Source organism: Salvelinus alpinus, chromosome 18 (genome assembly GCF_045679555.1).
Source record: "Salvelinus alpinus chromosome 18, SLU_Salpinus.1, whole genome shotgun sequence".
In the NCBI taxonomy this organism is placed as follows: Eukaryota; Metazoa; Chordata; class Actinopteri; order Salmoniformes; family Salmonidae; genus Salvelinus; species Salvelinus alpinus.
This window is the reverse complement of record NC_092103.1, coordinates 9,088,909-9,110,028: the sequence shown is the minus strand read 5'-3', so window position 1 is coordinate 9,110,028 and position 21,120 is coordinate 9,088,909. Positions and strand designations below refer to the sequence as shown.

The 21,120-nt window shown below is 43.3% G+C and overlaps 1 protein-coding gene across 2 annotated transcripts in view; it reads right to left on the bottom strand.

The window, feature by feature from the left end:
• LOC139543724 (contactin-associated protein-like 4) overlaps positions 1-21,120 on the bottom strand; it is a 198,236-nt gene that overhangs the window by 39,893 nt on the left and 137,223 nt on the right. For both annotated transcript variants that reach the window (XM_071350076.1, XM_071350077.1), the window contains 7 exons: positions 20,528-20,634; positions 15,562-15,681; positions 11,074-11,271; positions 9,940-10,096; positions 7,227-7,354; positions 6,106-6,276; positions 2,741-2,962 (listed from right to left, as the gene is read on the bottom strand). In XM_071350076.1, the coding sequence (XP_071206177.1) occupies positions 2,741-2,962; positions 6,106-6,276; positions 7,227-7,354; positions 9,940-10,096; positions 11,074-11,271; positions 15,562-15,681; positions 20,528-20,634 (1,103 nt within the window). The remainder of the gene's footprint in view (positions 1-2,740; positions 2,963-6,105; positions 6,277-7,226; positions 7,355-9,939; positions 10,097-11,073; positions 11,272-15,561; positions 15,682-20,527; positions 20,635-21,120) is intronic.

Genomic DNA, 21,120 nt, shown 5'->3' with positions numbered 1-21,120 from the left:
AGTGTAAGGGGGACCTTTTTACACAGGGGCATTGCATAACTTTGTTCATGAAATAAGTACCACGTGTTATTTGTTCACTCAGGTTCCCTTTATCTAAAATTAGGTTTTGGTTGAAGATCTGATAACGTTTAGTGTAAAAAATTATGCAAAACTAATTGGAGGGGTTGCACACATGTGCACACGCACGCACACACACACACACTGACACACACAATCACACACACTCTCCTACTGTAGAACCGCATGATCCAAAGCCCATCAGTAGCGTGATTCATGGTTATTTATTGAATGTGATTATTGTTCAGGAAACAGTCGGCTCAGCACCTGCACATCGAATAGGAAACCACAGAGGAATGGCATTTTGCCAATCATGTGATGGTAACCTAGTGGTTAGAGCATTGGGCCAGTAACTGAAAGGTTTCTAGTTCTAACCCCCGAGCTGACAAGGTAAAAATCTGTCGTTCTGCTCTGGAACAAAGCAGTTCCTAGGCCATCATTGTAAATAAGAATTTGTTCTTAACTGACTTGCCTAGTTAAATAAAGGTAAAATAAATTTTTAAAAATCCACTGCATCTTACTATTAGAAGCTTGGCCTTCTTCTCCTAAGTACTTACTTCACATATGAACTATGCTGTACAGTACTAAAAAACTCGAAAAAGGAGAGAAATTGCACAATATTTCACACACCAAATTAATCTGGAATTACCGTTATTTATATTTGGAAGCTATGGATTCAGAGTCTCTGTTCACCACTGGCAGAGCAAACAGAATCACATGGTGCCCCAAATCAAAGTTTGTGTCCCAAATGACACCCTATTCCCTATGTAGTGCACTTATTTTGACCAAGGCCAATGGGTACACTCTAGGGAATAGGGTGCCATTTGGGAGACTGATAAAGTAGACGTTAATCCATCGGCTTACAGATGACTGACGTCCCCCTCCCTTTGATTCTAAGTGTGGGTAAGGCTGGTGGATGTGGAAAGGCTAGTAGCTCTGACTGAGGCATTTACACTGAGTGTACAAAACATTATGAACACCTGCTCTCTCCATTACATAGACTGACCAGGTGAATCCAGGTGAAAGCTATGATCCCTTATTGATGTCTTTTGTTAAATACACTTCAATCAGTGTAGATGAAGGGGAGGAGCGGAGACACGTCAGAGAAGGATTTTTAAATGTGTGCCATTCAGAGGGTGAATGGGCAAGAAAGGTCCGGGCTCTTGAAGGTCCCCAAGAATTCAGTGGCTTGTATCATTCTTAAATGGAAGAAGTTTGGAACCACCAAGACAGGGAGGTGACCAAGAACCGATGGTCTCTCTGACACAATTCCAGAGTTCCTCTGTGGAGATGGAAGAACCTTCCAAAAGGACAACCATCTCTGCAGAACTCCACCAATCAGGCGTCTGTGGTAGAGTGGCCAGACAGAAGCCACTCCTCAGTAAAAAGCACATGATAGCCCGCTTGGAGTTTGCCAAAAGGCACCTAAAGGACTCTCAGACCATGAGAAACAAGATTCTCTGGTGTGATGAAAACAAGATTTAACACCTTGGCCTGAATGCCAAGCGTCACGTCTGGAGTAAACCTGGCACCATCCCTACGGTGAAGCATGGTGGTGGCAGCATCATGCTGTGGGGATGTTTTTCAGCAGCAGGGACTGGGAGACTAGTCAGGATCGAGGAAAAGATGAACGGAGCAAAGTACAGAGAGATCCTTGATGAAAACATGCTCCAGAGTGCTCAGGACCTCAGACTCACCTCAACTTCCAAAAGGACAATGACCCTAAGCACACAACCAAGACAACGCAGGAGTGGCTTCGGGACATGTCTCTGAATGTCCTTGAGTGGCCCAGCCAGAGCCCGGACTTGAACCTGATCGAACATCTCTGGAAAGACCTGAAAATAACTGCGCAGCAACACTCCCCATCCAACCTGACAGAGCTTGAGAGGATCTGCAGAGAAGAATGTAAGAAACTCCCCAAATACAGTTGTGCCAAGCTTGTAGCGTCATACCCAAGAAGTCTCAAGGCTGTAATCGTAAAGGTGCTTCAACAAAATACTGAGTAAAGGGTCTGAATCATTTTTATAAATTTGCAAAAATAAAAAATAAACAGTTTTTGCTTTGTCATTATGGGGTACTGTGTGTAGATTGATGAGGGGGAAAAAACGATTTCATTTTTGAATAAAGCTGTAACAAAATGTGGGAAAAGTGAGGGGGTCTGAATAGTTTCCGAATGCACTGTATGTGCTTGATTTAGCTTGCCTGGTTTAATGGACCAATAGAATAACCTCAAAACTGTAAACCCCACCTATCTGGCACTCCCAGGGCAGGCTAAAGATAATCTTGGTTAAGTTCTGGATCCATACATGTTAAGAGAACAGAGAGAACGAGGATCTGAACCGGGACGAAGAGCTCCACCCTCTCTATTTTTTCAAATTACGGGTAAGTCTATGTGCCAAATGTCCCTTCCCCTTCCGGAATTCAAAGATACTAACATCTACGAAATCGTGATTTGTCCAAAGCACTGGAACAAATGCTGCTCGTTATCTCACGCATTCCATTGTATCATGACAGATCTACAGTACCATTTTTATGTTTACATAGTCTGTCCATGAGAGATTAGGCAAGAGCAAACACTCAAAGTATTTGAAACATTTTGAATAGCATTTCAACCCAGGTCTGGTGTTTTTCCATACCTCTAATGAGGGAGAAGTAGCAGTCTGAAGCAGCTGGGTTTTCCTACCTACAAATAATTGGCTGTTGAGTTGCAGATGGATGTGACCGTCGGCGGGGGCCTTCTGTGTGGCGCACGGGAAAGCGTCCACACACAGTGAAGCCTCTTTCACGTTCCGCTCCGCTCGAACGCGGTGCCACCTGTCGTCGTTTAGCGCCATGCCGCCCGTCTCCACACGCACCTCAAAGGGGCCATTGCCCACGTCAAACGAGAAGACGACCTCCATCGAAGCTGTGGGAGGGAGGGGGAGAGGAGGATGGGGGAGAGAAGGAGAGATGGTCAGACACACCAGATGAGTAGCATTTGGATGGGTGGTTAAATATCCCACTAGCAGAGAGTAGCAGCAGAGCTTTTTACAGCCAAATAACTATCAAATGACACCAAAACTAAAACCCCTGGACATCTCGATATTTTCCCAGACATTTTATTTCCGATGTCTATAAAAATCCTCATCTGGCCCCTGCGAGCGAAACCTGACAACATAATAACTTTACGCTGCTCAGACAAGATCATATGACTTTCTTTTATTTCACTTTTCTGTGAAGCGTTGTTGATTGAATGTGGTGGTTGCTTTGACCTTGAGTATCAACAGAAGAAAGAAATACGAGGTGTTGTCATGCCAATACCAGTACAAAGTGGCCTGACAACATTGTCTTCCAGTTCTACTCTCCCCGAGATCTATCATCACATGTATACACTGAGTGTACAAAACATTAGGAACATGTCCTCAGAACAGCCTCAATTCATCGGAGCATAGACTACAAGGTGTCGAAAGCATTCCACAGGGATAATGACCCATGTTGACTCCAATAATTCCCACAGTTGTCTCAAGATGGTTGGAATGTTCTTTGGGTAGTGGACCATTCTTGAGACACACCGAAAACTATTGAGCGTAAAATGCCCAGCAGCGTTGCAGTTCTTGACACACTTAAACCGGTGCGTCTGGCACCTACTATCATACCCCGTTCAAAGTCACACAAAGTCATCCATGTGTCAATTGTCTCAAGGCTTAAAAATCATTCTTTAACCTGTCTCCTCCCCTTCATCTACACTGATTGAAGTGGATTTCACGTGACAACAATAAGGGATCATAGCTTTCACCTGGATTCACCTGGTCAGTCATGGAAAGAGCAGGTGCTCCTGATGTTGTGTACAACACGCACATCCAAATCATAATTTACAACAAAAACATCCACTGCTGACCTGGCAGTTGGCTCCACTATGCAGTAGCTGTCTGTCTTTTTCCCCCCTTGAAAACATTTGTCAGGCATTTTTCATTCATTCAGCGCATATGTTCATACAGGGCTGTGTAATTGATGCTCCTCCTGCCTGCCCATCTGTAGGATGATGGGATCTTATCTGAATGGATCATGTTAATGAATAGGATTTTGGAAGAGCTCAGGGCAGCACACAAACACGCATGCACACACACACACACAAACACGCATGCACACACACACACACAAGGGTATGCAAGCATGCACACACACACACACACACACCACTGTGCATAGGAAGCTGAGGCCAGGGCCAGAGTTTGTCATCAAACACTTCCCTGGTCTGCATGGCGGCGACAAAGACTCTGTGAAAAAGCGAATCATCTATTCTGATCTCTTTAGTATTCACTGCATAGCTAGCTTCCCTTTCTGCCTCTTAAGATGACACACACACATATACACCAATGCCAACGCACCCACAAGCACACACCTTGTCTGAGGGAATGTGACGGCAACGGTAAGGTTAAAAACAGCATCCACATGCACAGTTCAATAAATTAGGCGGTGAATGTATATATATATATATAAATTGTTCTATTTCCATAGGATATACTTTGATTAAGCCTGAAGAGTCAGCTGTGCAACCTTTACTAGTCTACATGGATGCTCAAGCGATAACATGGTATGGCTGTGACCTCACAACAATAGACACGTCTCTCTGTACAATAGGTACATGTCATGCCGTGTCCCCAGTAATTTAGTATAGTGGGATTCAGGGGCTTTAATCAAGCTCTGTGAAGTCAGTGATGTGTACAGATATAGGATCGTAATTTGATCACCCTGTCGCAGGAAAACAATCATGCAATGCAGGAAATGTTAAACTTGTAGTGTATTTGAGGTTTAAAAAGGCTTCTGAAGTTTAATTCCCATATTGAAATTTCAGGCTTGATTTTCACTTACGAAAATGTATCAATAATCCACATTCATTATAATCCACATAATAATTCACATTTTCTGCGGGATAATTATTCTGCTGTAGAAAACTGGCTCAAATTAAGATCCTACATCTGAAGAATGGGTCATTACAGCAGGAACATACCCCTACACCCTGGAAGGTCTCTCTATGCAGGCCTCCCATCAATCACCCCTGGCTATTGTCTCTATAGACAATAACATCTAGCACCGCAACAACAATGTTAACATTCCGCTACAGATGTCCAAAAAAATCAGTCCTGACAATACAGAATAGAAAAGGCTTCTACCCTCCTAAGTCGGCATCCTCCAATCTCAAAGGCTCATGGGGATTCTACCAGAGTGTGGATTAGTTGTCATGGGACCAGGAGAAGGCATATGAAACAATAACAGTCACAGCGCCAGACCATAATTTAGAGACAAAACTTCTTACTCCGGACCCATAATAATGCAGTTCTATCTAAACAGGAGTCAACATAAATTAAGTATATCAGCGCCAAAGTCTGTGTTTCGCTTGAACAATGGCAGTCCCACAATTTCCCCAAGGATAGTATGCTCATGATGTCTGTGTAGCTCCACAGACTCTCTCTATCATATGTCGTCTCAGAAAAGGAGTTTCACGCTTTACCGCTGCTTTACAAATAGACCAATATTTTATCTTTAAAAAGCACCGTTCAGAGTATTAGAGCTTTACAATCTCTGCAACTGCAAATATCTCTGACAATGAGCTGCCCTAATAAGCCAAATCATGTTCAATACCATGGAGAAAGATGATGTGCTACATTCAAGCCAAATAATATTGTAAGAATATTCCAGAGATGTGTATTGCATTCAAGCTTAATCATTTTTCTAACATCATGGTCGAAGAGGATGTGCATTGCATTCAAACTAAATCAAGCTAACACCATTCCAAGATGTTAAGGCCTTATTGCATTCAAGCTAACTTGTGCCTAACACCTTTGGAAGATGTGTATTGCACTCAAGCAATTGTAAGCCAAATTCAGGACCTATTACTTTCAAGATGAATGCCATGGTCAGGTCTCTCCACAGAAGTTCAGCGAGTTTTAGTCAGTGTAGCTTTTCCTTTCCCAGTCTATATGCCTTTTGAACCCCGCACCGAAACACTTGATCATGAACCATAGAGTCAAGCATTCTCTCCACAGTGCTATCATCCACTTTACTTACAGCTGAGTTCAACCCGTATGAAGTCTTTAATGCCCAGGTTTTCCAGGAAGACCCCTGAAGAGGCGGTGGTTTTGAACAGGAAGGAGATGTCTGCACTCAGCTCTCCGTGGAACGTGGGGAAGTGCAGGTACGACGTCTCTTTGTTGAAGAACGCTGCGTTCCAGAAGTTCTCTAAAAAAAAACGAGGCAAATAATACATATTAATTACAATTTATACTGTTTATACTTTCATACAGTTATGTTTTTTTTTGCCTTCTATGCTGTTGCACATATTGTATGTACCAATCCTTGAGCAAAAGGTTGCTAATTGTAAAAAAGGGTCTAAATAGACTGAGAATGAAATAAGAGTATACTGTCCCCAACTCAGTCCATTATAATGATCCATCGAGACTGTCAGGCACATAAACAAGCCAACCGTTTCTACTAATTAGTCTTAATAATATCCCACCATCGTTTTCCCCATTTATGTCTACTTTACTAAGAGTAATATTTGTAGGTAACCAAGGCTGCAATTAGGAATCACAAAGAGATGGGGATTATTTCATTATTGTGTGATTAACAACAACGACTACCTACTGCCATCAGCATAACAACATAAAAGAGAGAACATTATTGTTCTTGTTACAATTCCGCTAATGTGATATTTCCCTACACATAATTAGATTACGTGCACAACCAGAGTGCGAGAGGAAGAGAACGCCGCATTGCCATCAAACAGGTGTGGAACGAATGGCTGAGCTGAGAACTCAGAGTAAAGCAGCTGGTCGTCTATTGATGTGCGCAGGTCGTTTATCTGCATTTGTTTGAGTCACAGCCTGTGTGTACTGCACATACTCCATTTCCCATATAGGACATAATGGACAGATAGATTAACTGATAGACTGACATATCAAAAGCAAGCATACAGTATTCAGTATGACCCAGTCAATGTATCTGGGGAGGGTCAGCCACGGAGTAAATAATACACCGATACAGTAAAATGACTGATTGACATTATACGTACTATCTAACCCACACACAGGAAGGCACCGTGTGCCACAATGTTTGTGCTATCCAATAAATAATTGGGAGTATAGATAGTCACACACTCTATCTTTATTATTTTATCACTTGGTACTTACTGTCGCCATGACATCTAAGTGGGCTGACTCTATAGGCTGCCTCTGATTCAGGTCTCTGTATATCCCCCACCACCACCCATCTGACTGGTAGATTCTCCTTATGGATGAGCAGGCCAGAGTCAGCAGCCCTGTTGGAAATCAGAGCAGGTTAGCGTTTTTCATCATCAATCTTGTTCCGCAGGTAGAGTGGTCACTAGCTGGCACAACCACAAAGTCATAAAGTCTGATTTTAAACCTAACCATAACCACACTGCTAACACTAACCGAATTTTTGTTTTCCTGAATTTTTACAGTATAGGCAATTTTGACTTTGCAGCTGGCCTATCTAAGGGAAAATCGCTTAGTTCACCCTCCAGCATAATAAGTGTAAACTTGCGAAATAAGAGAGGAGGGATGCGTTACAACAACAATAACAACGTACAACGTAAAAAAAACATTTTTGGTCCATCAGACCTGTGTTCAAATAGTACTTGTATCTCGTATCTTTTAAATACACTGAACAAAAATATCAACACAAAATGCAACAATTTCAAAGATTTTACAGTTCATATAAAGAAATCAGTCAATTGAAATAAATAAATTAGGCTGTAATCTATGGATTTCACATGACTGGGAATACAGATATGCATCTGTTGGTCACAGAAACCTTACAAAAAGTAGGGGCGTGGATCAGAATACCAGTCAATATCTGGTGTGACCACGATTTGCCTCATGCAGTGCGACACATCTCCTCGTATAGAGTTGATCAGGCTGTTGACTGTTGCCTGTGCCTCCTCTTCAATGGCTGTGCGAAGTTGCTGGATATTGGCTGGAACTGGAACACGCTGTCGTACATGTCGATTCAGAGCATTCCAAACATGCTCAATGGGTGACGTCTGGTGAGCATACAGGCCATCGAAGAACTGGGACATTTTCAGCTTCCAGGAATTGTGTACAGATCCTTGTGACATAGGGCTGTGCATTATCATTCTGAAACATGAGGTGATGGCGGTGGATGAATGGCACAACAATGGTCTTCAAGATCTTGTATCTCTGTGCATTCAAATTGCCATCGATAAAATGCATTTGTGTTCGTTGTCCGTAGCTTATGCATGCCCATACCATAACACCACCGCCACCATGGGGCACTCTGTTCACAACGTTGACATCAGCAAACCGCTCGCCCAGACGACGCCATACACATTGTCGGCCATCTGCCTGGTATAGTTGAAACCGGGATTCATACATGAAGAGCACACTTCTCCAATGTGCCAGTGGCCATCGAAGTTGAGCATTTGTCTACTGAAATCGGTTACGACGCCGAAATGCAGTCAGGTCTTGACCCTAGTAAGGATGACGAGCATGCAGATGAGCTTCCCTGAGATGGTTTCTGACAGTTTGTGCAGAAATGTTTCGGTTGTGCAAACCCACAGTGTAGTCAGCTGTCCGGGTGCCTTGTCTCAGACCATCCAGCCGGTGAAGAAGCCGGATAGGGAGGTCCTGGGCTGGCGTGGTTACACTGCCAAATTCTCTAAAACGACATCAGAGGCGGCTTATGATAGAGAAATTAACGTTCAATTTTTGGGCAACAGCTCTGTTAAACATTCCTGTAGTCAGCATGCCAATTGCAAAACTGCAGACACATGTAGCATTGTGTTGTGTGACAAAACTGCACATTTTAGAGAGGCCTTTTATTGTCCCCAACACAAGGTGCACCTTTGTAATGATCATGATGTTTAATCAGCTTCTTGATATGCCACACCTAGAAAATATGCACAATATTTGAGAGAAATAAGCTTTTTGTGTGTATGGAACATTTGTGGCATCTTTTATTTCACGTCATGAAACATGAGACCAATAGTTTACATGTTGCGTTTATATATTCTTTTGTATACTTTAGATGCAACTGATTGACCTGGTTTAATGGAACCAATGAAATAGTCCCAGAAGTGCAAACCTTGCACATCTGGCACCACCAGGCAGGCTCAATCAAGCACTCAAAGTATTTGAAAGAAAACAAATATTATTTGAACCACAAGAGGTTGGTGGCACCTTAATTGGGGAGGACGGGCTTGTGGTAATGGCTGGAGCGGAAAGAGTGAAATGGTGTCAAATACATCAAACACATGGTTTCCATGTGTTTGATGCCATTCCATTTGCTTCGTTCCAGCCATTATTATGAGCCGTCCTCCCCTCACCAGCCTCCACTGATTTTAACCCATGTCTGCAGTCCATAACAACTTTAGAATAGGAAATAGAAAAGGAAATTGTGCAAATACTAACAACCATCATCCAGATTATGTTTATTTTTACTTTCAGATGCTGTTTAAGTTCTTGCAGGCTTATAACACTGTTGCGGGGGCTATACAAATAATATCTAAAAATATAAATGCCGGTGAGAGAACAAGGCCCTTTCTAAATAAGATTAAATATTGAATGGTGAATCTCAGTCAGTAGAGTTCATATAGAGTATAACTGCATGGTATACTACAGCCTGTTTGGGCAGGGAACCAAACAGTATATAGGAAAGAGGGTAAGGGAGGAAAAGACATAGGAAAGGATGGGGTAAAGGAGCTGAAGAGTAGTGGTGTTTGCCATTCAGAAGAGGAGGAAGAAACAAGCAAAGTGAGCGAGAGAGAAGAAGAGAGGGAAAGAACGAGGAAAAAAGAGAGAGAGTGAAGGAACAAGGGAAAAAATATAGAGAATGAGAGTCGTATTGGTGATGGTGTTGTACCATTCTTTGCGGTCAGCGTCACAATTGCAGTAGTGGTCTGAGTCGATGCAGTTACCCTGAAGACCGCAGCCACACTGCTGGCTCCCTGGTACCGCCCCGCCCCAGTACGTTTGGGGCTCGTCTGTACGTCCCACCCACCAAGTGAACGGAGATCCATCTGAGACACACACACACACACTTATTCAAAAACCCTACAGACTCCAAAACTCTTTGGGCTCTAATGTAAAAACATAAAGCTCGAGGTATTGCAAATGTCTTCTAAACAGATCGGACAAGATGTGTTTTACCTAGAGACCAATAAGTGCTATTTGCAATGGCAACACTGATGATATATAACAGATACACTTTCCACAAAAAGACAAGAGGAACAAGAGGAGAGCGAGAGTGTTTAATAGAGAATGGTTAAGTCACCAGTTTCGGACCTCCACAAAAAAGCAGTATAGACTCCAAAGTGCTTCCAACACTTGTCTGATCACGCTCCCCTCATTATTCTTCATTTGACATTTTCCAGCATGATTTATTTAGCTTTGACATTGTTTTCCTCTTCTCTCAGTCAGCCTCTACAGTAACGAGACAGCTAATGGACAGCAATTACTCTGTGAAGCTGTGCGTTGCCTTGTTTCATGTTCATTTGCAGGTCTAAAATAGTAATTACAAGGTTGACAAAACTACAAATGAATACCACATGGCAAACACCAACGACACACCCCAAAAAAAACACACTTAAAAGCTAACTCACTCAGTGCATGAACATGTAACATTTCCAGAAATGGTGAATATTCGATCACAACACAATGGTGTTCGGCCTACATACATTACTCAAAGATAATCGATCTCCCCTCCAAACCTAGATTAGTTTGCAACAAAGAGCATAATAATCAAATTGTGACGTCTGCTTAAGCTCTGCGTGTGGCGTGCAGCACTCCCTCTCACAGGGTGTCTCCCAAATGGCACCCTATTTCCTATATAGTGCACTACTTTTGGCCAGAGACCTATGGGCCCTGATAGGGAAATAAGGACTAGGGAGCCATTTAAGACTCATGCACTGACTCACAGCCGACCGAGTGAGCAGCTTTTTAATCATCCTGACCTTTATGGCTGGCTGGGATCAATACTGTTAATAAAAGGGCTTACCTGGTGTGTTTAAGAGGCGTGACTTTCTACAGTGGTAGAAGACTTCCTGCTCGCAGTGCTCTGCCTGGGTAATTATGGCCCCGAGCTGTTCCGCATCGGCCGAATAGTTAAAATAGGCTAAATGCTGATTTATCCCAGAGGAGGCCTTTAATTTGGTTAGCTCCGTGTTATTGTGTTGGATCACCATCCATGTTTTATCTGGAGGAGAATAGAGAGAGAGACAGAGAAATGGAGGGAACCCCGAAGATCATTTTACATCATTATGCAAATGTTAATGATAACAAAGACACTCTGAAAAATAGGGATGGGGTGGGTGGGAAGATGAGATGATTCCGATAGCTGCTGATGCCAGCCCTGAAGGATTGGAATCCTGTCAGATGATCTGGGATCCCACCCAGAGATTCAGATCCAGTTTCAGAGTGTTTAATAGTCACATGTAAGTGGTTGCAGGTGTGATTGCAGGGTACAACATGCAGGACTAAGTGAAGTTAAATAATGAAAATACTAATAGTAAACAACAATGGAAATAGAAATAGCCCTATATACGTACATCATAACAACTGTAGCAGTGATGAATAAATAAATGTCCATTGGGGTGGAGGCAGATTAAAGACTGTTGAGGGGGTGTGAGGGAATTACCATAGGGGGAGCAGCATGACCATTGAGGGGGTGTGGGGACCAAGTGAAATAAAAACAATAACAAATATTTTTTTTAAATCAAAACTATACATATTGACACCCGCATCAGTGATTAATGTTGTTGGGGTGGGGGCAGAGTAAAAGTCTGTGGGGGGGGGGGGGTGTCCCTAGGAGGAGCAGCAGGTAAGGTAAGTCAGGGGTTCCCAAACGTTTTCACTCGGGGGAGTAGCGTGGCTATTCAGCAATCTGATGGTCTGAGGGTAGAAACTATTGGCCAGTCTTCAAGTTTTTGCCATGATGCTCTTGTACTGCCCGCGTCTCAGTGATTGAAACGAGGCGAACGGAGCATGAGTTGGGTGACTGGGGTCCCTGATGATCTTTTTGGCCTTCCTGTAACACCTGGTGTAGGTGTCCTGTAGGGAAGGCAGGCACGCACCCCCTGAAGCTACAGCTCACAGCTCAGTTACTTACTGAGAGCCATCAACTGCACCCTAAACGTGTCGGTCTGTTTCCGTCAGTGAGAGAGATAGCTAAAGCACCACTGGCGGGCAATAAGCCAGTACCATACGCCAGTGTAGGTGGCCATTTAGTTGTACCCCACTTTGCTGCTATAACAGCCTCCACTCTTCTGGGAAGGCGTTCTACTAGATGTTGGAACATTGCTGCGGGGACTTGCTTCCATTCAGCCACTAGCATTACTGTGGTCGGGCACTGATGTTGGCCGATTAGGCCAGTCTAGCAGTCGGCGTTCCAATTCATCTCAAAGGTGTTTGATGGGGTTGAGGTCAGGGCTCTGTGCAGGCAAGTCAAGTTCTTCTCTTCAGTAAGGTTATTCTAATGCCAATGTTTGTTGATGGAGATTGCGTGGCTGTGTGCTCCAATTTACATTTCTACTGAAATAGCCACACCCATTGGGTGTCCACATACTTTTGTATAGATAGTGTATTTGAGGTTTAAACAGGTTTCAGAATTTTGTAATTTCCACTTTGAAATTTCAGACTTGATTTGTATGTATCAACCCCAACAAAAAATGTATTAATTATAACCAACAGAAAAATTCAAATGTCCTGTTGCTGCAGGATTATTTTCCTGCTAGCAAACTGGCTCAAATTAAGATCCAACATCTGTATAAATTAGGCAATGGTAGAAACTAATAGAACATTTACATTACATTTACATTTAAGTCATTTAGCAGACGCTCTTATCCAGAGCGACTTACAAATTGGTGCATTCACCTTATGACATCCAGTGGAACAGCCACTTTACAACAGTGCATCTAAATCTTTTAAGGGGGGGGGGGGGGGGGGTCAGAAGGATTACTTTATCCTAAGTCGGGAGAACAGTCACAGTGCTGCCAGTGGTTATGTATGCAATGTACTAATGTATGGAGAAAGGTAATGTATGCAGGGAAACCCTAACTAGTCATGCAGTGGTCATAATGAATGGAAACCCTACTGTAGCTCATCATCCAGTGGTTTAATTAGCTCTAAAGTTTGTGTGAAAATCCTTTGTTACACAGAGACTGCCACCAAAACTCCAACATCCAGAAGTTGATAATGAAACAATATTTCTAACATAAAGAATGTGGGAAATGGTCAGTGGGGATAAAGAACAATCCTCGTTCATTTGCAAAGCATTTATATTCCCATGGGCGTAGCTTCTAAGTGTATGTATGATAAGTTGAGTGTCTTTGTCTCCCCCTCTCCTTACATACCCCTCCCTTTCCATTGTGTAACCAAACAGTCATGCTTTTGTTAGTCCACTAGGGAAATGTTTTCATTGTATTATGTATGTAATCAATAACCTATGCTGTGTGTTTACGTATTCAGTGTGATGATTTAGTTAGTTAGTAAATATTTAACTAAGCCAATTTGTGTATTTCTGATTCATCACTTAGGTTAGGGTTCGTGCAGATATCCAAGAATTGTGCAATGTTCAGAATGAGACTAATGATAATAAAAAATGTACTGTTATTGACGTAAGAGATATTTTTATATTTTTAGAGTTTAAGTCGGGAGATAGTAACTCGTTAAAGAACTTTTCCCGTTGTGCCCCAAATTCCTAATGAGTTAATTGTTACATGATTCATTTAATCGAGTATCAATTAAACATAGTAGGTAATTATTTGATAAATAGCAGTCATCACATTAATTAATGATAGTCACATCACTACAACATGTTTATATGCTATCTGGAACAGGGGGGCCTCGAGGGGGACCCCAAATCTCCGAAACCAAAATTAGAATAATATATATATATATGTATATAGTATATAAACTCAGCAAAGAAAGAAACTTCCCTTTTCAGGACCCTGTCTTTCAAAGATAATTTGTAAAAATCAAAATAACTTCACATATCTTCATTGTAAAGGGTTTAAACACTGTTTCCCATGCTTGTTCAATGAACCATAAACAATTAAATAACATGCACCTGTGGAACGGTCGTCAAGAAACGAATAGCTTACAGACGGTAGGCAATTAAGGTCACAGTTATGAAAACTTAGGACACTAAAGAAGCCTTTCTACTAACTCTGAAAAACACCAAAAGAAATACCCACAGGGTCCCTGCTCATCTGCGTGAACATGCCTTAGGCATGCTGCAAGGAGGCATGAGGACTGCAGATGTTGCCAGGGCAATAAATTACAATGTTCATACTGTGAGACGCCTAAGACAGCGCTACAGGAAGACAGGACGGACAGCTGGTCGTCCTCGCAGTGGCAGACCACGTGTAACAACACCTGCACAGGATCGGTACATCCGAACATCACACCTGCGAGACAGGTACAGGATGGCAACAACAACTGCCCGAGTTACACCAGGAACACACAATCCCTCCATCAGTGCTCAGACTGTCCGCAATAGGCTGAGAGAGGCTGGACTGAGGACTTGTAGGCCTGTTGTAAGGCAGGTCTTCACCAGACATCACCGGCAACAACGTCGCCCATGGGCACAAACCCACCGTCGCTGGACCAGGCAGTACTGAAAAAAAGTGCTCTTCACTGACGAGTTGCGGTTTTGTCTCACCAGGGGTGATGGTTGGATTCGCGTTTATCGTCGAAGGAATGACGGTTATACCGAGGCCTGTACTCTGGAGCGGGATCGATTTGGAGGTGGAGGGTCCGTCATGGTCTGGGTCGGTGTGTCACAGCATCATCGGACTGAGCTTGTTGTCATTGCAGGCAATCTCAACGCTGTGCATTACAGGGAAGACATCCTCCTCCCTCATGTGATACCCTTCCTGCACGCTCATCATGGCATGACCCTCCAGCATGACAATGCCACCAGCCATACTGCTCATTCTGTGCATGATTTCCTGCAAGACAGGAATGTCATTGCTGCCATGGCCAGCGAAGAGCCTGGATCTCAATCCCATTGAGCACGTCTGGGACCTGTTGGATCGGAGGGTGAGGGCTAGGGCCATTCCCCCCAGAAATGTCCGGAAACTTGCAGGTGCCTTGGAGGAAGAGTGGGGTAACGTCTCACAGCAAGAACTGGCAAATCTGGTGCAGTCCATGAGCAGGAGATGCACTGCAGTACTTAATGCAGCTGGTGGCCACACCAGATACTGACTGTTACTTTTGATTTTCACCCCCCCTTTGTTCAGGGACACATTATTCAATTTCTGTTAGTCACATGTCTGTGGAAGCTGTTCAGTTTATGTCTCAGTTGTTGAATCTTGTTATGTTCATACAAATACTTACACATGTTAAGTTCGCTGAAAATAAACACAGTTTATCTACACAGACGTTTCTTTTTTTTGCTGAGTTGATATAGCCCGTGGGTCCCCACGCCTTGTGGGAGTGTGTGGTGTGTGGTGTGTGTGTGTCTGTGAGTGTGCGTGTGGCTTACCAGTCATGTTGCAATAAATCAGCTGTGGCTTGATCAGGCCGCTTCCATCCACGTCTATGTAATATAGCCCTGTTGTGTTGCCCTTGTGTTTGTACACTTCACATGACTGCTCATAGACGGCTGAGGAGGAGAAAACAATTACTCAGGTTACTTACTGCTAAATCCTAACTGAAATGAGTACTGACTGAAATGATTAACAAAAACGCGTACACACACACTCTACCCACAGCAAGCATACAAGGCCCTCCCTTGTCCGCTATTCGGCCAATAAGATCATGCCTTGGTACTCCTGCTTACTGTATACAAGGGGAAGCTCAAACAGGAAATACCTGTGACTCGCTCCGTTGAGAAATGGTCATCAGAATCTGAGATTATGCTACAGGAATGCTTTGCATGGCTGATTGGAATATGGTCCGAGACTCCGCCGATAACGTCGACGGACTAACCACATCTGTCACCGGCTTCATAAGGAAATGCATCAGCGACGTTGTCACCACAGTGAAAGTTCGCTGCTTCCCCGAATCAAAAGCCCTGGATTAACACAGATGTTGGCGCTAGACTAAAGGACGGGGCTACCGCACACAGGGTTATCGCAGACAAACCTGAGGCTACAACTGAGGACAGCAACAATAAGTCACACTACAACCTCAGAGTCATCCAACGAGCAAAAGGACAATATAGGAATAAGGTGGAATCATACTACACAGGCTCTGACGCCTGCCTTGTGTGGCAGGGGCTACAGTCCATTACGGAATACAAAGGAAGACCCAGGCACAATCAGCCCAACGATGCCTCTCTTCCAGACGAACTCAATATATTTTATGCACACTTCGACAATACAACACCGGAACGTGCGTGAGAGCACCTACCGACCCAGAGGACTGGTGCTACTTGCACGGCAGCAGGGCTGGATGGTATTCCAGGGCGCATTCTCAGAGCATGTGCAGATCAGCTGGAAGGCACATTCATGGTTATTTTCACCCTCTCCTTGTCCCAGTCTTTAATCCTTAAGATAACTACCATTATTCCTGTCCCCAAGAATTCTAAGGCTTCATGCCACAATGACTACAGCCCTGTAGCACTCACTTCTGTAATCATTAGGTGCTTTGAAAGGCTGGTTATGGCACACATCAACTCTATCATCCCAGATACCTTAGAGCCACTCCAATTTGCGTACCACCCCAACAGATCCATAGACAACGCAATCTCAATTGCACTCCACACTGCCCTCACCCACCTAGATAAGAGGAATACCTACAGTTGAAGTCGGAAGTTTACATACACCTTTGCCAAATACATTTCAACTCAGTTTTTCACAATTCCTGACATTTAATCCCAGTAAAAAATTCCCTGTCTTAGTTCAGTTAGGATCACCACTTTATTTTAAGAATGTGAAATGTCAGAATAATTGTAGAGAGAATGATTTATTTCAGCTTTAATTTCTTTCATCACATTCCCAGTGGGTCAGAAGTTTACATACACTCAATTAGTATTTGGTAGCATTGCCTTTACATTGTTTAACTTGGGTCAAACATTTTGGGTAGCCTTCCACAAGCTTCCCACAATAAGTTGGCCCATTCCTTCTTGCTCACACACGCTTTTTCAGTTCTGCCCACAAATCTTCTACAGGATTGAGGTCAGGGCTTTGTGATGGCCACTCCAATACCTTGACTTTGTTGTCCTGAAGCCATTTTGCCACAACTTTGGAAGTATGCTTGGGGTCATTGTCCATTTGGAAGTCCCATTTGCGACCAAGCTTTAACTTCCTGACTGATGTCTTGAGATGTTGCTTCAATATATCCACATAATTTTCCTTACATCTATTTTGTGAAGTGCACAGTCCCTATTGCAGAAAGCACCCCCACAACATGATCCTGCCACCCCCATGCTTCACGGTTGGGATGGTGTTCTTCGGCTTGCAGGCCTGCTCCTTTTTCCTCCAAACATAACGAGGGTCATTATGGCCAAACAGTTCTATTTTTGTTTCATCAGACCAGAAGACTTTTCTCCAAAAAGTATGATCTTTGTCCCCATGTGCAGTTGCAAACCGTAGTCTGGCTTTTTTTATGGCGGTTTTGGAGCAGTGGCTTCTTCCTTGCTGAGCCGGCTTTCAGGTTATGTCGATATAGGACTCGTTTTACTGTGGATATAGATACTTTTGTACCTGTTTCCTCCAGCATCTTTACAAGGTCCTTTGCTATGGTTCTGGGATTGATATTCACTTTTCGCACCAAAGTACGTTCATCTCTATGAGACAGAACACGTATCCTTCCTGAGCGGTATGATGACTGCGTGGTCCCATGGTGTTTATACTTGCGTACTATTGTTTGTACAGATGAACGTGGTACCTACAGGCGTTTGGAAATTGCTCCCAAGGATGAACCAGACTTGTGGAGGTCTACAATTTGTTTTCTGAAGTCTTGGCTGATTTCTGTTGATTTTCCCATGATGTCAAGCAAAGAGGCACTGAGTTTGAAGGTAGGCCTTGAAATACATCCACAGGTAAACCTCCAATTGACTCAAATTATGTAAATTAGCCTATCAGAAGCTTCTAAAGCCATGACATCATTTTCGGGAATTTTCCAAGCTGTTTAAAGGCACAGTCAACTTAGTGTATGTAAACTTCTGACCCACTGGAATTGTGAAACAGTGAATTACAAGTGAAATAATCTGTCTGTAAACAATTGTTGGAAAAATTACTTGTGTCATGCACAAAGTAGATGTCCTAACCGACTTGCCAAAACTATAGTTTGGAAATTTGTGGAGTGGTTGAAAAACAAGTTTTAATGACTCCAACCTAAGTGTATGTGAACTTCCGACTTCAACTGTATATGAGAATGCTGTCCAAATCATTTTCAAGTAACCTAATTGAGTTACGCAGTCATTTTTTTATACTTCAGGATGATTTGGACACGATTTGGCATGAAATGGAAAATTGGGACCTTACTGTATATCAAAACCTCAACACAGTTTTCAGCTGAAGAACATACTTCAGGCTTTTGGGTGGCAAGGACTGTCCAATGATAGTCCATAACGCATTCACATTTGTGAATGAATAACTAACTTACAGAATACATAACATGCACAAGTCATTATTATATATATTTTTCTTCATATTCTAATCTAAGACACCTAGGCATGTTGGGCGTGCCAACACAACACACTTATACACAAAGACAAACTTTTATATTCCAAGACACTACTGTACCGAGGCATGTTGGTGTTTGCCAAACAGCAATGCTGCCAAAGACACAGAACCGCAAAAGGCGCTCTTTATCTTGGGCCATCTCTCTTTCCACTCTGCTTTACCCTCTACAGTAGCTTTGTGTGCCAGCTGTCTGTTCTGTTGTTGCGGATGTTGTTACATTATTGATGTGCTCACCGTCATTATTTGAAAGAAAACGCACAGAAAACCATTGCATGCCAGAATAAAGGGTGCTAGCTGGTGTCCCTAAGGAACGCAGGCCCCATCACTGCAGATGTTGCTGTTTCTCTGACTGCGTCTATAATGGTACCCTACTTCTTGTATAACGCACTACTTTTGAACAGAGTCCTATGGATCCTGCTCAAAAGAAGTGCACTATATAGGGAATAGGATGCCATTTCAGACACACCCACTGTGTATCCCAGTCCATACAATTCTGAATAGCTCCTGGATAATGGCTAGTGGGCCTGGCTGACTGATAAATAATGAATACAAGGCTATAATAATAACAATGGTAACAGGAGGATGCATCCAGGTGAGTGTTCTTCTTCACTAAAGAAGTTGCTATTCCCCCTCTTTCACTGTTACACTAACCAGCTGGGTTCCGTAGTTGATCCTTTGTTCTTGCCCAGCACACGCACTTGCAGCTAATCAAGGGCTTGATAATTGTTGAATCAACGAGGTGATTCGTTGAATAAGATTTGTTAGTTCTGGACAGGAACAAAATGTGCACCCTGTGGTGGGTCGCCATGAACAGCACTACGAAACCCTTCTGTTCTGTAACTAGAACACATCGACCTGGCATAGTACAGACCCTCATGAAATAAAGCATAGTCCATCCAGTCCCGTCCAGCACAGGAGGCTGCTGAGGGGAGGGCGGCTCATAATAATGTCTGGAACGGAGCGAATGGAATGGTATCAAACACATGGAAACCATGTGCTTGATGTATTTGATACCATTCCACCTATTCCGCTCCAACCATTATCACGAGCACATCCTCCCCAATGAGGGCCACCACCAAACTCCTGTGCCGCACACCGATGAATGCTCCTGTTGTTTTGCTGTGCAACCTTTTGACTCGAAGGTCTCCGTCAGACATTTCTTTGTACCCCGCAAGTCATTAGATGTGCGCGTACACATTTGAAACAATACAAAACCCCTCCCCTCTAGACAGAACAGAATAAGTAACATCCTTTTACCAGTTTAGTCACACGTGACACCTCCAATCTCGTAAATGTCTTATTTCCTCCTCACCTGAAACACTTCCTGTGATTGATCTGGTCTCAGCTCAAATCTAATTATGCACACAGAGGCAATCGCTGCAAGTCCTTTCTTTATCTCCACCACCACCTCACTTTCAGCGCAACTCTAGTGTGAACGTGTTAAATGGCGAGGTGATTATGTTTGACTGACAAATGGCTTAATTTCACGTTTTAATCTTCTTCCACACAATTTATGATGACCCGGGTTGCAGCGAGAGAGAGAAGCGTCAGTACAGGCTCTGTCCTATTCCTTATCTATGGTGTGGCTTTGTCAAGAGGTTCTGGCGTTGCTGCAGGCTATTGCTGCATCACAGATAAGGCGTTTGACCTTGAATTCAACGGACTGTTTCACTGTGCATGTGTACGGAACAAACACATTATCCTCTTGACAGTATTTCTGCTTAGTTCCGTTTAGTCACACAGCCACATGCAGGCATGTACTGTAGATATTCTTCAGATACAAAAACCAACACAGAAGATACAGAAAAGGCCTCTTACAGCTGTGACACGTTGCTCCACTGTAGCCTGTGTTAGAGCAATTGCAATGGAAGGTACTCCAAGACTGAGTGCATCTCCCACCGTGTTCACAATGGCTTGGAGAGCATCTGAAAAGAGAAGAAAGATATTTATTCACCACAGATTTTCAAAAGGTCCAAAATCTGCATGTATATTTTTCAAGGGTTGAAGTACACTTTCAAGAGTAGAAGCCCATTTATGCTTGCTATGGAGGGTGTGGATGCAATTGCGGAGCCTCTGGAGGCTTGCCGAGGCCTAATCGAGCTCCGTGCTGCATCGCCATGTGCCTTGTAACAATGCGGAGGGCTCCGTATAGCTCCGTATTGACATGATTGGTTGACGGTAGGTGGGGGAATCTTCCTTCATAACAGCTCGACTCTGCTCTGCAAAGTGCGAGAAGCATGAATGCCCTGACTTCTGCAGAGGCCGTGTCACAGTAAATGCTGTACGGTCACCGCAAACTCTTTTCTCAGAAAGGCATATCTGACTAAATACAACCATTGTTTGACGTGCTGTGAATGTCTAGGAATAACTGTGTCTGTATGTTCTTTATAATACTGTCCTTAAGATAAGTG